The following is a 19,560-nucleotide window of genomic DNA, read 5'->3' on the forward strand; positions in this document are numbered from 1 at the left end:
CACAGCCAGTGAAGCCCACCAACTGTAGGGGTCAAGCATTCAGGCCTGTAGCATTCTCTTGGTGTAGAGCACACATGTACTTGCCCATTTGTGGAGAATATGGTGAAGGAGGACTCAAGTGACTTTATCACTTTTTCCCACATCTCTGGTTTTCACCATTGAACTCTTTTATCTTTGTAATAAGAGACTTGGCATCGATATTCTCTTCTGTTTTTCCTTACATGTTTTACTAATGTGCGAGCGTAATGCTCACTGAATGTATGTTTTTGACTACAGTTTCTGTCAGGACCAAATTTTGTATCGCTTATGTCTTTTTGTTCATTTCTTGACGTCATTAGAAATCACCAGCTGCCTTTTACAGCGTGTTATTCATTAATTCATTAATTATATTAAAGAATGGTGTCATAGAGGTGCTCCAGAATTACTTGGAATAAATCATTTCTCTCAATAAATTCCACTAAAAGTTAGGAATTTGTTTTCTTTCTCCTGTAAAGGTACCTTTTTGGAGATACCAAAGTTTGTTCCAACCATGACAATATATACACAAAACAATGAAGTGTCAGACCTTAAATATTTACAAGGATTATGTAAAGGCTTTAATTGAGGTAGCAATTAATTATCATTTATAGGGTACTTTCTATTGGAAGGTGGCTGTCTCAAACTCTCTAACACCTACATTTTAACATATGAAAATAATGCTTTTTTCCGTATTTTGTACAATGATTTTTTAAGATCTTTTAGATTTATTATATCACTATTGAAACACAAAGTTATTTTAGCCACATCCCTGCATTTTAGAGCAGGAAGTGAGGCTGCATCCCTGTTCCTCATGGCCACATGGTCAACAGTTTGATCTCATTGCTTTGAAGTAAATCCGTCCCAATTGAGGCACATACTTTCTTAAATTAAATATGTTTTTGTGTTTTAATGAAAAACATTATGATTTTATTTGTGTACAACTGTACAACTACTCATGTACTGGCTAACATTTTTGAGCATTTTTAACAAAATGAGCTAAATAATTTGGTAAAATTGTGATAGTGTTATGATTGTTTTGGTGACAAAATAGAATGTTCATCATTTATTTTTATAAAATAAACATAATTAAGGTATAGGGTCACTCAAAGCAAAAAGATTTTATTCTAAAGTCCAAGTCAGTTAAAAATCTGTAATGGGTTTTTAACCCTGACTTTGAACCAATGTAGTAGAATCATCCGTATATATTGTATATCGCTGCTGTCAGCACAAACCTCATATCTCCAAAATAATAACTTTACATTACAAGGAAAAAACATGCTTTACTTTCAATGTAAGTCAATGGAACCAGACATTTTTCCAAGTCATTTTGGGCCATTTCGGGCGGCACGGTGGCGCAGTGGGTAGCGCTGTCGCCTCACAGCAAGAATGGCCTGGGTTCGATTCCCGGACGGGTGACCAGGGTCATTTCTGTGTGGAGTTTGCCTGTTCTCCCCATGTCTGTGTGGGTTTCCTCCAGGTACTCCGGTTTCCTCCCACAGTCCAAAAACATGCAGTCAGGCCAATTGGACATGCTAAATTGCCCCTAGGTGTGAATGTGTATGTCTGTCTGTCTGCCCTGTGATGGACTGGCGACCTGTCCAGGGTGTATCCTGCCTTCCGCCCAATGACAGCTGGGATAGGCTCCAGCACCCCACCGCGACCCAGAAGGATAAGCGGTTTAGATGATGGATGGATGGATTTTGGGCCATTTCTGTTTGTCCATTCATCATGAAATTTACACACAATGTAAAAGGCGACAGACATTTTCAAAAACTGTATGCCAAAGACTGAAAAATTACAAAAATGGAGATACAAGGTTTTATTCCAACAGCAGCGATATATATGCATCTGTATACATTGGTAGATATACAGATAGATGGGTATCTAAAGTATATTTTACACTATGTTCTATCTAACATATTCTTAATGCAGGCATTAGGTTTGTCCTTCAAATCATATGTAGAATCCAGCTGTTCAGATGACACCATTGTGCACTATTTTTATCAGCATGTATTGGGTTTCCCCACCATGAGTCTAAAAATAGAAGGAGAGGAAAAAAGGGGGGTGGGCAAGTGAGAGGAGTGAGAGAGAAAGGAGGATGAACGATTGAAAAACTAGTCCTCCCTTGCTGGTGGAGCCTCTTTTGCATTAGAGTGGTGGGTCGATAGAGTGTGTAAGTTCCTCAGTATTAAGACCATCCTTCAGTATAATCATTAATGCAGGTCACTCCAGTGTGAACAGACAAAGACACATGCATGTACAGTACACATGAAATACTGATGGCACGCAATTTACATTCAGTGACTGTCAAGTGCAGGTGTAGTTCCCCCCTTAAACCCTATGGATGTGCAATTAAGCATGCAAATCAATTCCACACTCATAACTACATAACATCACATTAGTTTCATAGTAATTACCAAATAAACCATAGTAGTTATATAATTATAAGCATAAAATGAATAACTGGGTAATATGGCTACAGTTTAAGGGGTTAAGCCTGATCCTTCAACCTGCTATGCAGTCATTTAAGCAGCAACTCTTTGGCGGCTGTGGTCTTTAATGCCAGAACCCTCTTTTTTGCAGTGTATAAGCTTTTTATCTACTGCCTACTAGGAAAATCTCTTGACATGTGGTCACATTGGCAGTGACTTTTTGCCTCTTATCACCCAAACCGCTGATCGCTCACCGCCTGTGGGTGTTTCTGAACTCCAATTGACGTTATTCGCCATGATTTCACTGACGCCAAGCAGAAATCAGATGCATTGCTGAGGAAAACAGTATTTGATCTTTGTGATAAAACCTATTTGCGGCTAAAGAACCATAGGAACAATTATCTCTGAACCAAAAATGAAGCACACCTATAAATAAAGTGCATAGTATACTGCTGAATGCTCATTTCCTATTGGTAGTCGCCACATCACTTCGCTCCTTATTTGCATATAGTTAAACTTAGGTCAACTCTGTCGCATCACCAACTCTCGCCAGCTCTCATTGTAAAATGAATGACCTCCGTCCACTTTGTATCGTGACACTGGTGATGTGAACATACGGTTAAATAAGTAGTTTTCCTGATCATTTGATTCTTCTGTTGATAGAGCACTTCTCAGTTTTCTCACTGGAGGATGATTCTGTCTGATTTGGCCATAAAATGGCCTTCTCCTTTACCTCTTGCTTGCTACCAAACTAGAGTGTCCTAAAGTAAAATCTCAACTGAAATCCGTATTTTAATATTTATGGGATTCCATATCATTATTTGCATACTACATACATCTGTCATATTATATAGTTCACTGTGTATAAGCCACAATGTTAGATTTTCTTTGCAGTGGTGGTGATAAGAACCAAAGGTCAAGATGTCTACAACACATACATAGCCATTTTATTTACTATCCAAAACCACCAGTGAATCTACACATGTCTTCTGAGTTATATGTAATGTTGATGATGGTAAAATTGTGATAAGTCTGAAAAAAAAAAATCTTTGGGTATTATTTTGCCTTACAGTGCCCTGCTTGTACTTCTCCATGACGAATGTGTTTTAAATCATAAAACAATGTCTCAGGCATCAGGCAGCATATTTGTAACTGCAATTCAAATCAAACCACTCTGAATGACTGTTTACATCTGAACTCTTTAATTTTGTAAAAACTCAAAGGAATTCTCCTTCAATGGCAGAGCTTTCTTTATGGTTACAGATATATGGTTCTAACAAAATACCTGGATTAGTACAAAACTTTTCCATGATGCGATGGTTCTTTAAACGTTATGTGTTCTACACACACACATCTCATTTTTTTAAAGAATCATCTCATGAATGATTATTTAAGGAGTCAAAAGCAGTTCTTCTAAGGCATCACGCCAAAGATCCTTTAATATTAAGTTTGTTTGTAAAGTGAAGGATGGGCTAGAACAAGCAAGGATTCAGAAACAGCATGGGTGAAATGGTGGAGCTCTCTTAATGACAGTGAGGGGTATGCTCATTATTAGCAGTATGGCAGCAGCTCACATTGCTGTCAAACAAACAAAAAGCCTCCAACCACGCCACCTAACTGAAGTGCAGTCTGAAATCTTACTGAGCTACATCAGCAGGCTGAACACTTTCTCCATCATTCTAACAACAGCCAGGCAGTGGAGAACCTTGAGTCTTAGAGCTACGTCTTCAGTTTAGGCCCTAAATGTCAAAATGTTAAAAAATGAATAACGAGAACAACCTCTTTGACAATGCTAATTTATGTTTGCAGGATCCCCTATGGGATTTCTAATAGTATGTTAGCACTAAGCTACTGCTGGAGCACTTCTAGCCATTCAAGATTAAACATAGACATATATAACATGCAATAGAATATATTTTATACCTTGTATGGTGCAGTTTTACAGTGACTCAAGCCTGTTTCACACATACTACCTGTGTGTGGCAGCTACAGTTCAAACACGCTGGCCATTCACATGTACAGTGTGGTACATTTGTTTACCCTCGGCAGCATTCTGACATGTGATTGGGCAATTGCGTCAAGTCTAGTAGACCCGAATCTGTATGCAGCACTAATATTTTGTTTGGTTATGTTCATGAGTAGAATAAAATTAAGTCAGTGGTCTCCAACTCTGGTCCCGGAGAGCTACCTTCTAGCAGAACCTAGTTCCAACCACAGTTTTCCACACCTGTTCCAGCAAATCAACTTCTTCCCAAATCCCTGATTGGCTGTATCAGATGTATTTGAGTTAAACGGGGGGGTGGGGCAGCTTATTGGATGCAGGATGGAAGTAAAATCTGCAGAAACCTATTTCTAAATACTGCACTGCCTCAGTGCTGTATCTGGGACATTCTGCCGCTCTGCCTGTTAACCTGTTAACATGAGCACCAAAATTAAAAGCAAGACACGCCACGTTGTTCATGCCATGCTGAGGTAGTATGTGTAAAGCGGGCCTCAGTAAAGAGCCCTGGCAAAGAACTACCACTGCTGTTTTTGACAGCTGATTGAAACCCATGGTTTAGCCACTGTTTGTTTTCGCAGTCAATGACTCAGCCAGAACTTTCAGAAGGCCTTGAATGTTTCTTTACTCATTATTGTAGTTCCTAATTATATTGGTAGTGATTTTTTCATGCAAGGCTTTCAGTCCAGCTCCTGAAAGTCTAACCAGTGGGACAGCTTGCTTGGCTGTATCTGCCTAGATACAGATAAAAAAAAGCCCTGATTGCACAATTTTCTATGGGGCATTTCAAGGTTTTTACCCTTTTGTTTCCAACAAAACCTTAATGAAATAAGAGTATTACTGCATTACTTGAGCTGAAATACAAAAAAGCATGATGACAAAACAAAGTAAAATTTACAGACCTATCATTAGGCATTCTCTGAAAGCACAGGAGGCTCTGAATGCTCCCCTCTGACAGGACTGGTCATGTCACCCTGACTAGGAACCCAGTTAGAGTCTCAGAAAATACACACTCAATGACCAGCGCAGGTGAAATGGTAGAACTTTATCTACAGAAAATAAACAACAGTGGTTCCCAGTCCTGATCCTGGAATACTCCTACCATGAACATTTTATAGTGCTTTCCCTGCTCTAACACACCTGATTCAACTAATCAGCTAAATAGCAAGCCCTTCCCAGCAGGGACAAACACTAAAATGTGCAGAGCAGGGCTATTTTAGGACCAGTGTTGGGAGCTACCAACATACCAGATACTGTCCATTAAACATAGAGCTCTCTAGCCAAGGCCTCTCTGTAATGGAGCAGACACAGAGGCTGCATTTGTGCAGTCTAGCTCACAAAACAAACACAGAGGCAGACACAGAAATAACATCCATGACAGAAACAATGGAGCGCGATAACTACAAACCACGGGACAAGCATGAGTACAGCACTGGAACAGTATGAGTGCAAGTGATGTTAAACAACAGGCAAAGGAGTAACAAGAGCTGCATAAACACAACAGTAACAAGACACAGATACAGACAACAATGACCTTCGATAGTGTGAATGAAAACCTCCTCTCATTGTCAAGAGATTGTGTGACTTAAGAAGAGCATGCAAATGACCTAAAAAGATTTCATATAAAACCTCAAGTCTCTAAGGGAAAATGAAAGAGTGCTGCTTAGGAGAACACATCACTATTTAAAAGAAAAAGTTCTTGAAATGTTCTTGAGTTGAAGGTTGCTTTAAGAGAAAGCTTTTTGCTGAATGCTTGCTCAGTCTTAAGTTGACACTCTGGTCAAAATGAAAAATGTAACCATCACTACATCTTGTACATGTTGTAAGCATGTCTACTCACTTCCTATCATGCCACAGTAGTCTCTATAGTGAGGTTTTCCGGTTGAACCCCTTAAAATCCCAGCTTTATTACATACTAAGGCTTATTACTCAGTAACTACAGGGACTTCAATGTAAACTGCCCGAGCTATTCTTAGGTTATAGAAGTGTGTAATACAACTTTGGGCCTGCTGGCAGGGCCTGGCCATGTAAGGGGTTAAAAGGAGGTAACTCTCCTTCTGATGATGCAATATGAAGATGGGAAGAACTACAATTGTTTTGGGCTGGATTTTGGGGGGCGGTTTAGATTTTTTTCTGGTAACTGGTGAAAGCAGATGGTTACTACTGGTAACATCAGTTTCCACATAATCATTACAATGGAGAGAATGAATTACTTAAATGACAAGCTAAGAACTGCGGTTAGCAGGGTAGTTACCTGGCTATCTAGATATCTTACTTTTGTTGCCTTCTTTTCTCTGACTGGAAGAGTGAAAAACCTGGCATGACTTATGTGCTAAATTAGAAACAATGGGCTTCATTCACCAATTTCTTCCTAAGCTTATTCCTAAAATTTTTCTTGATAAAGGTCCTGATCAGACTTATGACGTTGTTCTTCATTCGCAGAATTTTTCTCACCTTTGTGTTCTTGAGTGTGTTTAGATTCTGTTCTTACCAAAGAACAAATCCCTAATAAGAAAACACTGGTGAATATCAGAGTCTTCGTAAAAACTGCGTAAGTGAGTTTTAAGAACAAAATTTGGTCATTTTGGTAAACACATACATAACATGTTATGAAGCATCCATAAGGCATTATAAACATTATACATGGCTATAAATGTTTTATACATTAATTACACTTCATGGCCATGTTTACAATGCATTGTAAATTGTTACCCTAATGCATTATAAGTAGTGTTAATAGCATATTATATTGTCTGTGCCAAATAAGTCAGTCCCAGCTTACAGAATGTAAAGTGAGACAAATAAATAATTTCACTCTGAGTCTCTCTTTCTTTTGGTCTTCCTCTCTTTATTGTTTATTGCACTAAAACGCAATATTGTGATGTGACTTCTTGCTGTATTTTTCTCACTTTTTCTCTCATTTTTGTTTCTCTGTCATTCAGTCAGTGAAGAGAAACAGAGCTGCAAGGCCTATTTATGAATTATTAACATACACAGATACATTCTGAAGTCTGTATTGATCCTGCATCTCAAAGTGTGATAAAGGATTCTCTGATGCAGAATATTGAACTTAGCAGCCACCCGGTGTGTGTGTGTGTGTGTGTGTGTGTGTGTTTGTGTGCTCTTCTGCAGGTGTGGACTGAAAAGCCTGAGGCTATGAAGTGCAACACCTTGAACCACTGCTCTCTGTCTCTCTCTCTCTCTCTCTCTCTCTCTCTCTCTCACACACACACACACACACACACACACACACACACACACTGCATAAACACACATCCTGCAGTCCAGTGTAACTTTCTTCACTGCCACAGCAAAGTAAGCATTCATACATTCACTGCAGTGAGATCGACCCTCTCTCTCTGTCTCTCTCTCTCATGCATTCTCCCTCTTGTTCTGTTTCTCTCTTTGTTTCTTCCTTTCCTTAATCTGCCTCTCACTTTTTTATTTTTGACTCTTCTTCTCTTTAATTCTCTCTCTTTCTCTGTCACATTCTTTCTCTCTCTTGTTCTTTCTTTCTTTCTTTCTTTCTTTCTTTCTTGCTTTCTTTCTCTGTATCACACTCTCCCTCCCTCTTGTTTCTCTCTCTCTCTCTCTCTCTCTCTCTCTCTCTCTCAATCTTTCAGTTCAATTAAGTTAACTGGTTTGAATTTTTCACAGTGAAGAAGAATGTGACCTCACGACCTCATCTATTGTACAGTGACCACACAGTCTCTCCTCTCTGGGCAGCCAGGACGTTTTGGCTGTGTTCACACTACCAGGTTGAAGTGGCATCAGATTTTTGCCCTATTGTGACTCAGATCTGATGTTTTCAGGGCTGTGTGGACATGCAAATCTGATCTGTTCAAATCCTGAGCCACTTTCATATTTGGTCCTAGATTGGATACATATCTGATTTGTGGCCATGCGACCTTAATGTGAACGCTTAGATCGGAATTCTTATGCTTCTTCCACTGCAGTGTTGTTATCATTCAGCGTTACCATGGCAACAGTGCCAAACAATAGGTAAAGCCTGTAAATGGTAGAAAAGCAACACATCTCACCCTTTTTTACCTTCATCTCGCTTTAATAATGAACAGCTGAGAGCTGTTCAGAGTTAATTATCTTCACAGCAAAAGCTTGTTCTGCTTCTCAGTTCGTTTGCTGTTCATGATATATGTGATTCTGGCTGTGGTCACTGAGTCCGTACTTGGTCAGGATCTGTCTCTGCTTTGTATCTCTGACAGTCAGGAGATACTCTTCTAGTTGACACTCCTGGATGCAGTGATGATGAGAGCGAGGTAAGTGTACCTCATCGTGTGCTCCAGGCTGGTGCTGCCCAGAGTGAAATGGTACCTGTGTTCCTGAGATCTGGGCTTCTTCTGGACGATCACAACTTTTGTTTTCTTCAGGTTTACTGCCAGGGCTCAGTTCTGGCAGTCCTGCTCCAGCAGGTCCAGGCGCTGCTGTGTCCCTCTGCACTCAGACACAGCAGCACCAGGTCGTCTGCGTAGAGCAGGAACTTCACCTCCCTGTCCTGTAGAGCCAGTCCAGGATCTGCAGACTGTTTGAGCTGCACCATAAACTCTCTCTGCCACATTCTTTCTCCTTCCCTCTTCTGTTTCTCTCTCTTTCTCACTGTTTCTCTCCCCTTCTCTCTCTGTCACATTTTTTTCCCCTCCCTCTTTTGTTTCTCTCTTTTTCTCACTGTTTCTCTCCCCTTCTCTCTGTCACATTTTTTCCCCTCCCTCTTCTGTTTCTCTCTTTTTCTCACTGTTTCTTTCCCCTTCTCTCTGTCACATTTTTTCTCTCTCCCTCTTGTTCTGTTTTTCTGTCTCCTGTTCTTTCTTTCTGTCACTCTCTCACAATGTCTCTCCCTCTTTCTCTCTGTCACACTCTCTTCTTCTGTTTCTCTCTGTCTCTTTGTCACATTCTTTCTCTCTCTCTTGTTCTTTCTTTCTTTCTTTCTTTCTTTCTTTCTTTCTTTCTTTCTCTGTATCCCACTCTCTCTCTCTTATTTTCTCCCTCTCTCGCATTCTTTCTCTCCTGTTCCTTCTTTCTTTCACTCTCACAATGTCTCTCTCTTTCTCTCTGTCACACTTTCTCTTTTCTTCTGTTTTTCTCTCTGTCACATTCTTTCTCTCTCTCTTGTTCTTTCTTTCTTTCTTTCTTTCTTTCTATCTTTCTTTCTTTCTTTCTCTGTATCACACTCTCTCTCCCTCTTGTTTTCTCTCTCTCTGTCACATTCTTTCTCTCTCTTGTTCTTTCTTTCTTTCTTTCTTTCTTTCTTTCTTTCTTTCTTTCTCTGTATCACACTCTCCCTCCCTCTTGTTTCTCTCTCTCCCTCTCTCTCTCTGTCTCTCTCTCGCTGTCACTCTCTCTCTCATTCTGTTTGTCTTTCTGTGTCACTGTCTCTTTGTCACACTTTCACTTTCCCTCTTGTGTTGTTTCTCTTGCTCTCTCCCTGTATCACACTCTTTCTCTCCCTATCTCTCTCTCTCTCTCTCTCTCTCTCTCTCAAACAAGTTTACTCTCGTTGTTTATCTCGATCTACTCATGGTTGTGCCTTTAAATTATGTCGCCATTGTCTGGATTAGTAGTAGTTTCTGTCAGTCTCTCTCTCTCTCTCTCTCTCTCTCTCTCTCTCCTCTTCTCTGTTCCTCTTCCTCTCTCACTTTCTTTTGAGAATAGTTGACTGACAGTCTCTATCTGCCTTGCAAATAAAAATAACATAGATGTCACTGCGTGTTTCACTTTATAAGCTCTGCTAATGTAACACTTTTACATTTGCTCGTAGCAAATTCGTCTCTCTCCCAGATGTGCGCTAAAACAAGTCTGCATGAATCATACGGCTGAGACGGACACGAGCTTAAACCACGAGCTTAAACCACAAGTTTAAACCTCGAGCTTATACCACGCTTTGGACACTGACCTAATTGAGCCTCATCACTGTGGCGAGTAGCCTACAGTAACTACGTCTCTCTCTCTCTCTCTCCCTCTCTCTCTCTCTCTCTCTCTCTCTCTCTCTCTCTCTGGTCTTCTTCAGGCTCTCTACTCCTCTCTTCCGTCTTCTTCACTGCTCTACTGCGTGCAGCGCTCGTGCTTCCCGCGCTTTGCTCGCTCACCGTTTGTCCATTCAGCCGCTTCTTTCTCCGCAGTGCCGAGAGGAGCGAGCGAATGAGTGAGTGAGAGAGAGAGAGAGATAGAGAGAGAGAGAGAGATAGAGAGAGAGAGAGAGAGAGAGAGAGAGAGAGAGCAAGAGAGAGAGAGCGATAGAGAGAAGGGAAGCAGTGAAATCGTCCGAGGGTTCCTGAGCTCCGGAGCTCTCTCTGCGCCTCAGAGGGTGAGTGTGTGTGTCCGGATGTGTGAGTGTGTGTGTGTCCGGATGTGTGAGTGTGTGTGTGTGTGTGTGGCTGTGTGAGTGTGTGTGTGTCCGGATGTGTGAGTGTGTGTGTGTCCGGCTGTGTGAGTGTGTGTGTGTCCGGCTGTGTGAGTGTGTGTATCCAGGCTTTGTGCTTGGAGTTGTGGAGTCGGAGTTGAGGCGGAGCGGCGGAAGGTGGATCATGTTGACTCAGTGCGTGTGTGGCCGTTTCAGAGAGTGTTAGAGAGCGTAGTGTGTGTGTGAGCGGAGTCACAGCGGAGAACAGGCTGAGTTTAAAACAGCACGATGGTAACGGAGAATGACGCCAATATGACGGCGGGAAATGCTTTAAAGGTATGTGACCAAGCTCGAGCAGCCTCTCTCTCTCTCTCTCTCTCTCTCTCTCTCTCTCTAAAACAATCTCACTCTTGGCTTCTCTCGCTCTGCGCGGTTCTCTCTGACATCGTGCCGCAGTTGTCTCGCTCAGAGTCCTCTTTGCTGATCTGAGCTTGGTGGCTGTATGATGTGCTGAGACTGGGCGGCACTGCTGTGTTCTTAGCGTGTGTTTGAGGGAAAGTCAGCGTGTTTCTTGCTGCTAGAGTCTCATTGGGCTGCCAGTGCTGCAGGAGCGAAGTGCGGATGTGTGTGAGTGTGTGTGTGAATGCGTGTGTGAATGTGTGTGTGAATGTGTGTGTGTGTGTTTTAACTCTTTAAGTTCATTATAATATTGAGGAGGTTGAAGAATTCCCATAGTCTGCCAGGCTGTAATGGATTTCAGCACTGGACAGCTCCTTGAAATGACATTCTTGTATAAAGCTCAGTGTGTGAGAGTGTGCAGTGCGTGTGTGTGTGGCTGTGTGCGTGTGATGGGGGGTTGGGGGGATGGGGAACGATAGTGGGGGGCAGTCGAAGGGAAAGTGACGTGGAGAGTGGCCGAATTAGAGGCTCGCGATGGTGATATATGTATAGGGTATTAAGTGAGTACGAGGCTTTTCTAACACTGAATTAAAGAAGCGGCACGCGCAGCTCCCTCGCTCTCATGAATGAAGGCTGTGTGAACTGCGAATGCCTGAATGTGCGCGCACATGTGATTGCATGTGCGCGTGCATCTCTCTCTCTCTCTCTCTCTCTCTCTCTCTCTCTCTCTCTCTCTCTCTCTCTCTCTTTCTCCTCTCCTTGTCTTTTTTTGTTTCTCCCTCTTTTCTTTCTCTCTCCTCTCCTCTCCTTGTCTCCTTTTCTCTTTCTCTCTTTCTTCTTTCTGTGAATCTCTCTCTCTCAGACCTCACACTCTCTCTTTCTCTGATTCCCTCTTTCTCTCTCTCTCTTTCTCTCTCTTTATCGCGCTGCTCTCTCTCTCCCTATCTATTTCAATTTAGTTCAATTAAATGTCAACCACACACATCATTTTTATTTTTATTTCTCTCTGTTCGCTTTCTCTCTCTTTTCTCTCTCTCCTCTCCTCTCCTCTCTCTGTCTCTTTTTCTGTTTCCCTCTCTCTTTCTTTCTCTCTCCTCTTCTTGTCTCCTTTTCTCTTTCTCTTTTTCTTCTCTTTCTGTGAAACTCTCTCTCTCAGACCTCACACTCTCTCTTTCTCTGATTCCCTCTTTCTCTCGCTCTCTCTTTTTATTGTGCTGGTCTCTCTCTCTCTTTCTCTCTCTCTATTTCAATTCAGTTCAATTAAATTCCAACTACACATAATTTTTATTTCCATTTCTCTCTGTTCTCTCTCTTTCTCTCTTTCTTCTCTCCTTGTCGCTTTTTCTCTTTCTCTCTTTCTTCTCTTTCTCTGAATCTCTCTCTCTCTCAGACCTTACACTCTCTTTTTCTCTCTATCTCTCTCTGTCGCTGTCTCTCTCCCTCTATTTCTCTCTCTCTCTCTCTCTCTCTCTCTCTCTCTCTCTCTCTGCAGTATGTGTGTGTGTATACACGTGTGCATGAGAGAGAGTGAGAGAGAGAGAGAAACTGTCCTCTTAGATATTTTTGGGCCAAGGTCTTTCCCCACCCCCACCCCCCCAATCTACACACACACGCGCACAAACACAGATTGACTGTGTCAGTTTCTCTCCATCATTCTTTTCCACCTCAGATCTGATGCAGACTCCTCTGTCAATTGGTCATGTTTCACTCTCCTTGCCATTTGAAACTCTGCTCATGCCAGTTGGCCTAACCTGCTGACAGGAGAACATATTGCCTTCTCAACAGAAAACTACACCCCCCTGGGTCCTCGCTCCCCACTCAATTGCACACGCCATCTGTGGAATCTCCAGTGCACTACGGGTGCTGTAGTTTTTAGACCAAGTGTGTTTGCAGCCCATCTTCACCATGCTTTAATCTCCATGCTCTTTGCCAGCAGTGCATTCAGAGATTCAGTGAACTGTAGCAGTAACTCTGAAAGACGAGGTGTTCCAGTCCAATTACACTTAATAGTAACACTATAGCTGTGATTTCGTACAAAAAAAATATATTGAGTGGCTTGAAGAATTCCTGTATTGCGCAATGCTACAGTGAATTTCAGCACTGGACAGCTCCTCAAACTGACTTTCTACATTCTCTCTCTCTCTTTCTGTCTCTCTCTATCTCTCTTTCTCGCTCTCTCTCTTAAGCTCAACCTTTAACCCCTTAAAATCCCAGGCTTTTTACATACTAAGGCTTATTATTCAGTAACTACAGGGACTTCAGTACAAACTGCCTGAGCTATTCTTAGGTTATAGAAGTGTGTAATGCAATTTTTCACCTTCCGGTAGGTCCTGGCCATTTAAGGGGTTAAGAAGGCTGCATCCAGAATCCATATTTTATAATGAGATTACTTATTGTGGAGACTAGATATGTCTAGGAATTAATAAACAGGGCCATATTCATTATTTGCATACTACATACATCTGTCAGATTATATACTATATATTATATACCATATAAAGCTCTACTTATATGCTCATTGAACATGGATAATTTTAAAGGGGAATTCCACTGACTTTTCAAACTTCCTGCATAGTTCAATTATTGAGATGTAAACAAAGTCATTCAGTGTGGTGATATGAAATGGTTCACTGTAGAGAAACTTACCAACTCAAATTTCTTTACAGTGGTGGTGATAGGAACCAGGCATCATCATGTCTAAAACCCAAATGTTGCCATTTTATTTACTATCCAAAACAACCAGTGAAGCTACATGTGTCTTCTGAGTTTTTGTATGTAATATTGATGATGGTAAAATAAAACGTTTTTTGGGGACTAACCCTACATGTACCTCTCCACCATGAATGGATCGCAGTAAAATACATTTTTGACAAAAATCTCATCTCAAACCTTATTGTATAACAATAACTCAGGTGTCTGGCAGCATATTCAAAATAGTAATTATAAATCATAAACATAGTAATCTTCTGTGAGGGAGCTTTTAGAGTTATTACATGCTTCAGATGTCTGGTTCCTATCACTACCTCTGTGAACGATTCTATCTGTGTAAGTTCTAGAATGGAGCGTTTCACATCAAACCACTCTGAATGACTTTGTTTACATCTTAATGATTTATTTATGCAGAAATGTTCAGTGGGAAAATTCAGTGGAATTCCTCTTCATGCAACACTGAAAATTAGTGCTTGAAATTGTTGTGCCCATGACTAGAATAAAATACATCAACACAGCTTACTTTCTGCACGAATTGACGTAACGTGTTATTCAAGCGCAGCCACTTTTAAACCATGTAAATTAAAGGCACTATTTTCTGTAACTATCTGGACATTATGATAAATTGTTATGTAGTTTGGTTAGTTGACCCAAAATATGTGCCTGTGACACAATACTATTCTATAAAGTACAATTCTGCGTCATTTTTTATTCTGCATAATTTTTGCATTAACAATGCATTTTAACAACGCTGCCTCTGGCTGAATTAACTTACACTACATTAGCAGAATGTACAAATAGAGACCAAAATTAACATCACAAACCAAAGAGAAGAATTTTTCAAGTGTTTCAGTACAAGTATGTACAACAGATGTTTAAAAAAATCCAACACTGTAAATCCCGTACAGCACCAAGGACACAGACCTTGCTGTAGCAGGACTCAGTGCGGTCCTGGGCTTCAGCCACAGTGATGGACAGCTCCCGAAACCCTCATTGTCACTCTTATCTCTCTCTTCCCCCTCTTCATGTAGCTGTTTCTCATCTCTCTTTGTCCTCACTCTCTTTGAAATAGGCATCTGTTCTTACTACCTATATATAGCTTGTACTTGGGAATTGAGCCACTAGGATTGCTGAAATCCATAAGACCATAAGGCACTTTATCTGAGCTGGTTTTCAAAATAAATTGAATGTGATGAGTTTTGAATCTGTCACTGATAACCAAAGATTTGGTGCTTGTGATTGAATATTCACAAAAATGTAACTTCACAGAGTTGATACTTGTTCGTATACAACCCCATTTCCAAAAAAGTTGGGACGCTGTGCAAAATATAAATAAAAACAAAATGCAATGATGTGCAAATAATTTAAACCCTATATTTAATTGAAAATAGTACAAAGACAACATATCAAGTATTGAGAAATGTTATTGTTTTTTGGAAAAATATTTGCCAATTTTGAATTTGATGGCAACAACATGTTCCAAAAAAGTTGGACTGGAACAACAAAAGGCTGGTTAAGTTGGGTAATGCTAAAAAAACACCTGGTGGTTGATTGGCAACAGGTCAATAACATGATTGGGTATAAAAAAACATCCCAGAAACGCATTCAGAAGTAAAGATGAGGATAGGTTCATCACTTTATGAAAGACTGCACAATCAAATAGTGCAACAATTCAAGAATAATGTTTCTCACTGTAAAATAGCAAAGAATTTTTGCTTTTCATCATCTACAGTACATAGTATCACTAAAAGATTCAGAGAATCTGAAGAAATCTCTGTACAAGGACAAGGCCAAAAACCAGTATTTGCTGGCCATGATCTTTGGGCCCTCAGGTGGCACTGCATTAAAAACAGACACGATTCTGTAGTGGAAATCACTGCATGGGCTCCGAAACACTTCTGAAAACCACTGTAGGTGAAAACAGTTCGTCGCTGCATCCACAAACGCAAGTTAAAACTCTAAAACACAACGAAGAAACCATATATAAACACAGAAACATCGCTGCCTTCTCTGGGCCCGAGCTCATTTAAAATGGACTGAGGTGAAGTGGATAAGTGTCCTACGGTCTGACGAATCAACATTCTTTGAAATTCTTTTTGGAAATCAAGGACACCCAGCTTGTTATCAGCGCCCAGTTCAAAAGCCAGTATTCATGATGGTATAGGGGTGCATTAGTGCACATGGTATGGGTGACATGCACATCTGTGAAGACACCATTAATGCTGAACGATATGTTTTGGCAACATATGCTGCCATCCAGATGACGTCTTTTTCAGGGAAGGCCTTGCATATTTCAGCAAGACAATGTAAAACCATTCTGCATGTATTACAACAGCATTGATCCGTATTAAAATAGTCCGGGAGCTAAGCAGACCTGCCTACAGTCCAGACCTGTCATCAACTGAAAAGGTATGGCGCATTATGAAATGAAAAATACGACAAAGGAGACCCCGGACTATATCAGTATCGTGCAAATAAAACTGAAAATATGGATACATTCATTATTTATCGCATCCATGTGTATATCCCTACCATGTGTATATAAATTTAAAGATCCATTTTACAATCTACAGTGTCAATAATATATTCTCTTCAGTGAACACACTTCTGCATGTTTTAATGCCCAGTTACTGTTGGGCATTAAAATGTGAAAATGTGCACTAAAATTAGCAGAAAAAAAAAATTATTTAAGTTTGTTACCTGTTGAGGATGTGTTAACTTATGCATACAACTCTATCTATCTATCTATCTATCTATCTATCTATCTATCTATCTATCTATCTATCTATCTATCTATCTATGTCATTTCTGTCTGTACCATCTGCAGACTGCTCTCTGTTCTTGACTACGTTGCTTCTCTCACCATCTGTCAGTTATTTCATTCATTCTTTCCAGAGTGCCATTCTTCAACAACACTTTCTATCTAAGTTTTGTGGGCATTGTTGTTTATTTCACAGATATCATAGATGTCATAGTAAGGGTGTTTCCCACAGTCCAGCACCAAAAGATGTCATGTTTCCACAAGTGTCTGACTCACTGGATACATACTGCCTATCAATGAATCCTGGGAATAGTAGTTTTCTCCATGGCTGTCAATCTGTTGTTCAGCCTGGCATTTCAGAGTGTGAATATGGAACACGTAGGCCTGACCCCCCCCTTTCTCTCTCTCTCTCTCTCTTTCTCTCTCTCTCTTTCAAACAATTCCGTAATTTTGTAGCAGAAAATCATATATATCCACATTGCATCATCACATAATAATTGTGTATTTACAGTAATTCAACAGAGAACTTGGCCTTGCCTGTGCCTGAGATCCTGTCATGTTGAAAGTGTTTCTTTATGATGTATTTAAATGAATGAAAATTTGAGCCCATGTGCCTCATTTTCATTATCCCATTGCTTTCTTTCCTGACGTCACTGTGATAATCCTTTTAGTAACACACCTCTGTCAAGGACACTTTTCTCTGCTTTCTTTTTCTTTCCTGTGTTCCTTCATCAGTGAGTCATACAGTAGCTGTGAGTCCTATTCTAGCCAAAACTGTAAAAGACTGTTAGAAAGCTCTACATGTGCCAGTCTGTATTTGAGCAAAACAGATAAATATGGCAAAATCTCATAATTTGAGTCATATCTAATATATGGTTCAGCAAAACATTTAATTGACACAAATTTCCACTTATCCCACATGTTATCAGTCAGAGACTAAGACATGTTTTGCTTCTTCAGTTTTAAACAAGAACCATGAGGGTATCTTTGCTGACAAACACTGAAAGTCAAGAGTCACCCAAATCTTTTCTGTAAATACATCCACAAAACGTCTTTCAACCTGTTCAAACCACATCCAGCTCTTCATTAAGGTCATTTTTGTAGGCTTGTGTTTTAGGCCACAGTATGACTTACTGAGTATGAGTACGGCTTTATCATGTAGGTGAATGCAACAGGCAGCCACTTTGAACAACAATTTGGGTGACGATTGATTACTAGTGTTTGTTAGCAATGCTGGCTTCGTGGCTCTAACACTAAAAATAAAGAAGCAACATCTTGGCTGATTGACAACATGTAGGGGTAAGTGCAATTATTTATTGAAAAAACTATATTTATTGAATTAAAATAAATTTATTGAATTTCTGTAAATTAGATGTGCAAGTGTGAAGAACCTTTTTAAAGTCATACTATTTATGGTTTATTTTGAGTGTAAGATGCCAAAAGGTATCTTTGAAGCGATGCAATAGAGCAGGGGTGCTCAATCCTGGTCCTGGAGATCTACAACCCTGCAGAGTTTATGTCCAACCCTAATCTAACACACCTGATCCAGTTAATGAAGCCCTTCAGGAGTGTCTGAACATCAGAGCCAGGTATGTTGGATCTGAACTTTCCAGGATTGTAGATCCCCAGGACCAGGACTGGGCACCCCTGCAATAGAGGAACCACTTTTTCCCTAAAGAACCATTCAGTGGATGCTTCTTCCAAGAACCATTTTGTTAAATCTACATAATGTAAATATATTCTATACACTCTATAAAAATAAAGGGGCATGGCTTAGAAGCATGGTTCTAGAATAAACTTTTAATTGATATAGAACCTTCATATAAGGTGGGGTTTTACAAAATAAAAGTTTTACAAAAGTTCTTCATACTCACACATCTCATTTTAAAAATAATTTTAAATATCCATCCATTTAAAGATTTAATCCCACTTTATTTGGATAGCTCCCCATAGATTATCTGCAGATGTGTGTTCAGATTATCAGCACTATATGTCATGCTTTCCGGTTCTCAGTCCAATTCTCATTCCGTTGCGGACTCCACTTCCCAGAATACCTCAGTTTGTCATGTGACTCCACTAACCAATCATACGCCAACCACCTGAGTATTGATTATCAACACCTGTGTTCTTGTGTATATAAACCTGTCTGTTTGCATTCTTTCTTTGTGAAGTATTGCTTCTGTTCCGTCAGCGCATACCGAACCATTCTCTTATTTGCTAGCTACCCTGTTTATGACCTTGCTCTGCTTCTTGTTGCTGATTCTTGGATTTGTCCCTTTTGTCTACCTGTGTATTTGTCCATTTGTTGCAACCCTTTCTTGTTTGTCTGATTCTGTTGTCACCTTCGCCCATGTAATGTGTTTTGTTCATCTGGTTTCTGACCTGGTCTGGTGTTAACCCTATTATTTCAGCTAATCCCCTTTTTAATAAACGCTAGGATTTATCTTTTTTCCGTGAATGTCTGATTTGTCAACCCAGCCTTACAATGTATCTGGTTAGATTAGAGTTAGGATTATGTTTTGAATTGAATTTAAGGTTGGAGTTAGGATTAGGGCCAGGTTTAAAATTGGGAAAAGGGAAAATGATTTGATTTTAATAGTATTTACAGTCATGTGAAAAAGTGACAAAAAGTGACAGTCAAATTTCCTTTTGTTGATTTTAAGTGAAATAAGTGAAAATATGTTGTTAAATTCAGTAAATGAATAGAAACTGTGCACTGGAGTTTGCTTTTATGTCCATATTTAAATTCCCTGTAGAGCACGTTAGCATATCTTAACTTCGAAAATCAACAAAATGTAATTTGACTGCTGGAATTTGAATGTAGCCAAATGCAAGGTAGGTATCTATAAAGCATCTACAGCACAGGGAACCAAAAGCGGTTCTTCTA

The 19,560-nt window shown here is 40.1% G+C and overlaps 1 protein-coding gene across 2 annotated transcripts in view; it reads left to right on the plus strand.

The window, feature by feature from the left end:
• Positions 1 to 10,695: 10,695 nt before the first annotated feature.
• cacng7a (calcium channel, voltage-dependent, gamma subunit 7a) overlaps positions 10,696 to 19,560 on the plus strand; it is a 36,265-nt gene continuing 27,400 nt past the window's right edge. The window contains exon 1 of one of the 2 annotated variants that reach the window (XM_036567251.1): positions 10,696 to 10,768. Coding sequence is in view for 1 of the 2 variants with exons in the window: in XM_036567250.1 (XP_036423143.1) it covers positions 11,093 to 11,140 (48 nt within the window). In the remaining variant the exon portion in view is untranslated. Of the gene's footprint in view, positions 10,769 to 10,897; positions 11,141 to 19,560 lie in introns of those variants that run through there. The other variant, XM_036567250.1, reaches the window with a different exon arrangement.

Source organism: Colossoma macropomum, unplaced genomic scaffold, assembly GCF_904425465.1.
Source record: "Colossoma macropomum unplaced genomic scaffold, Colossoma_macropomum, whole genome shotgun sequence".
Classification (NCBI taxonomy): domain Eukaryota; kingdom Metazoa; phylum Chordata; class Actinopteri; order Characiformes; family Serrasalmidae; genus Colossoma; species Colossoma macropomum.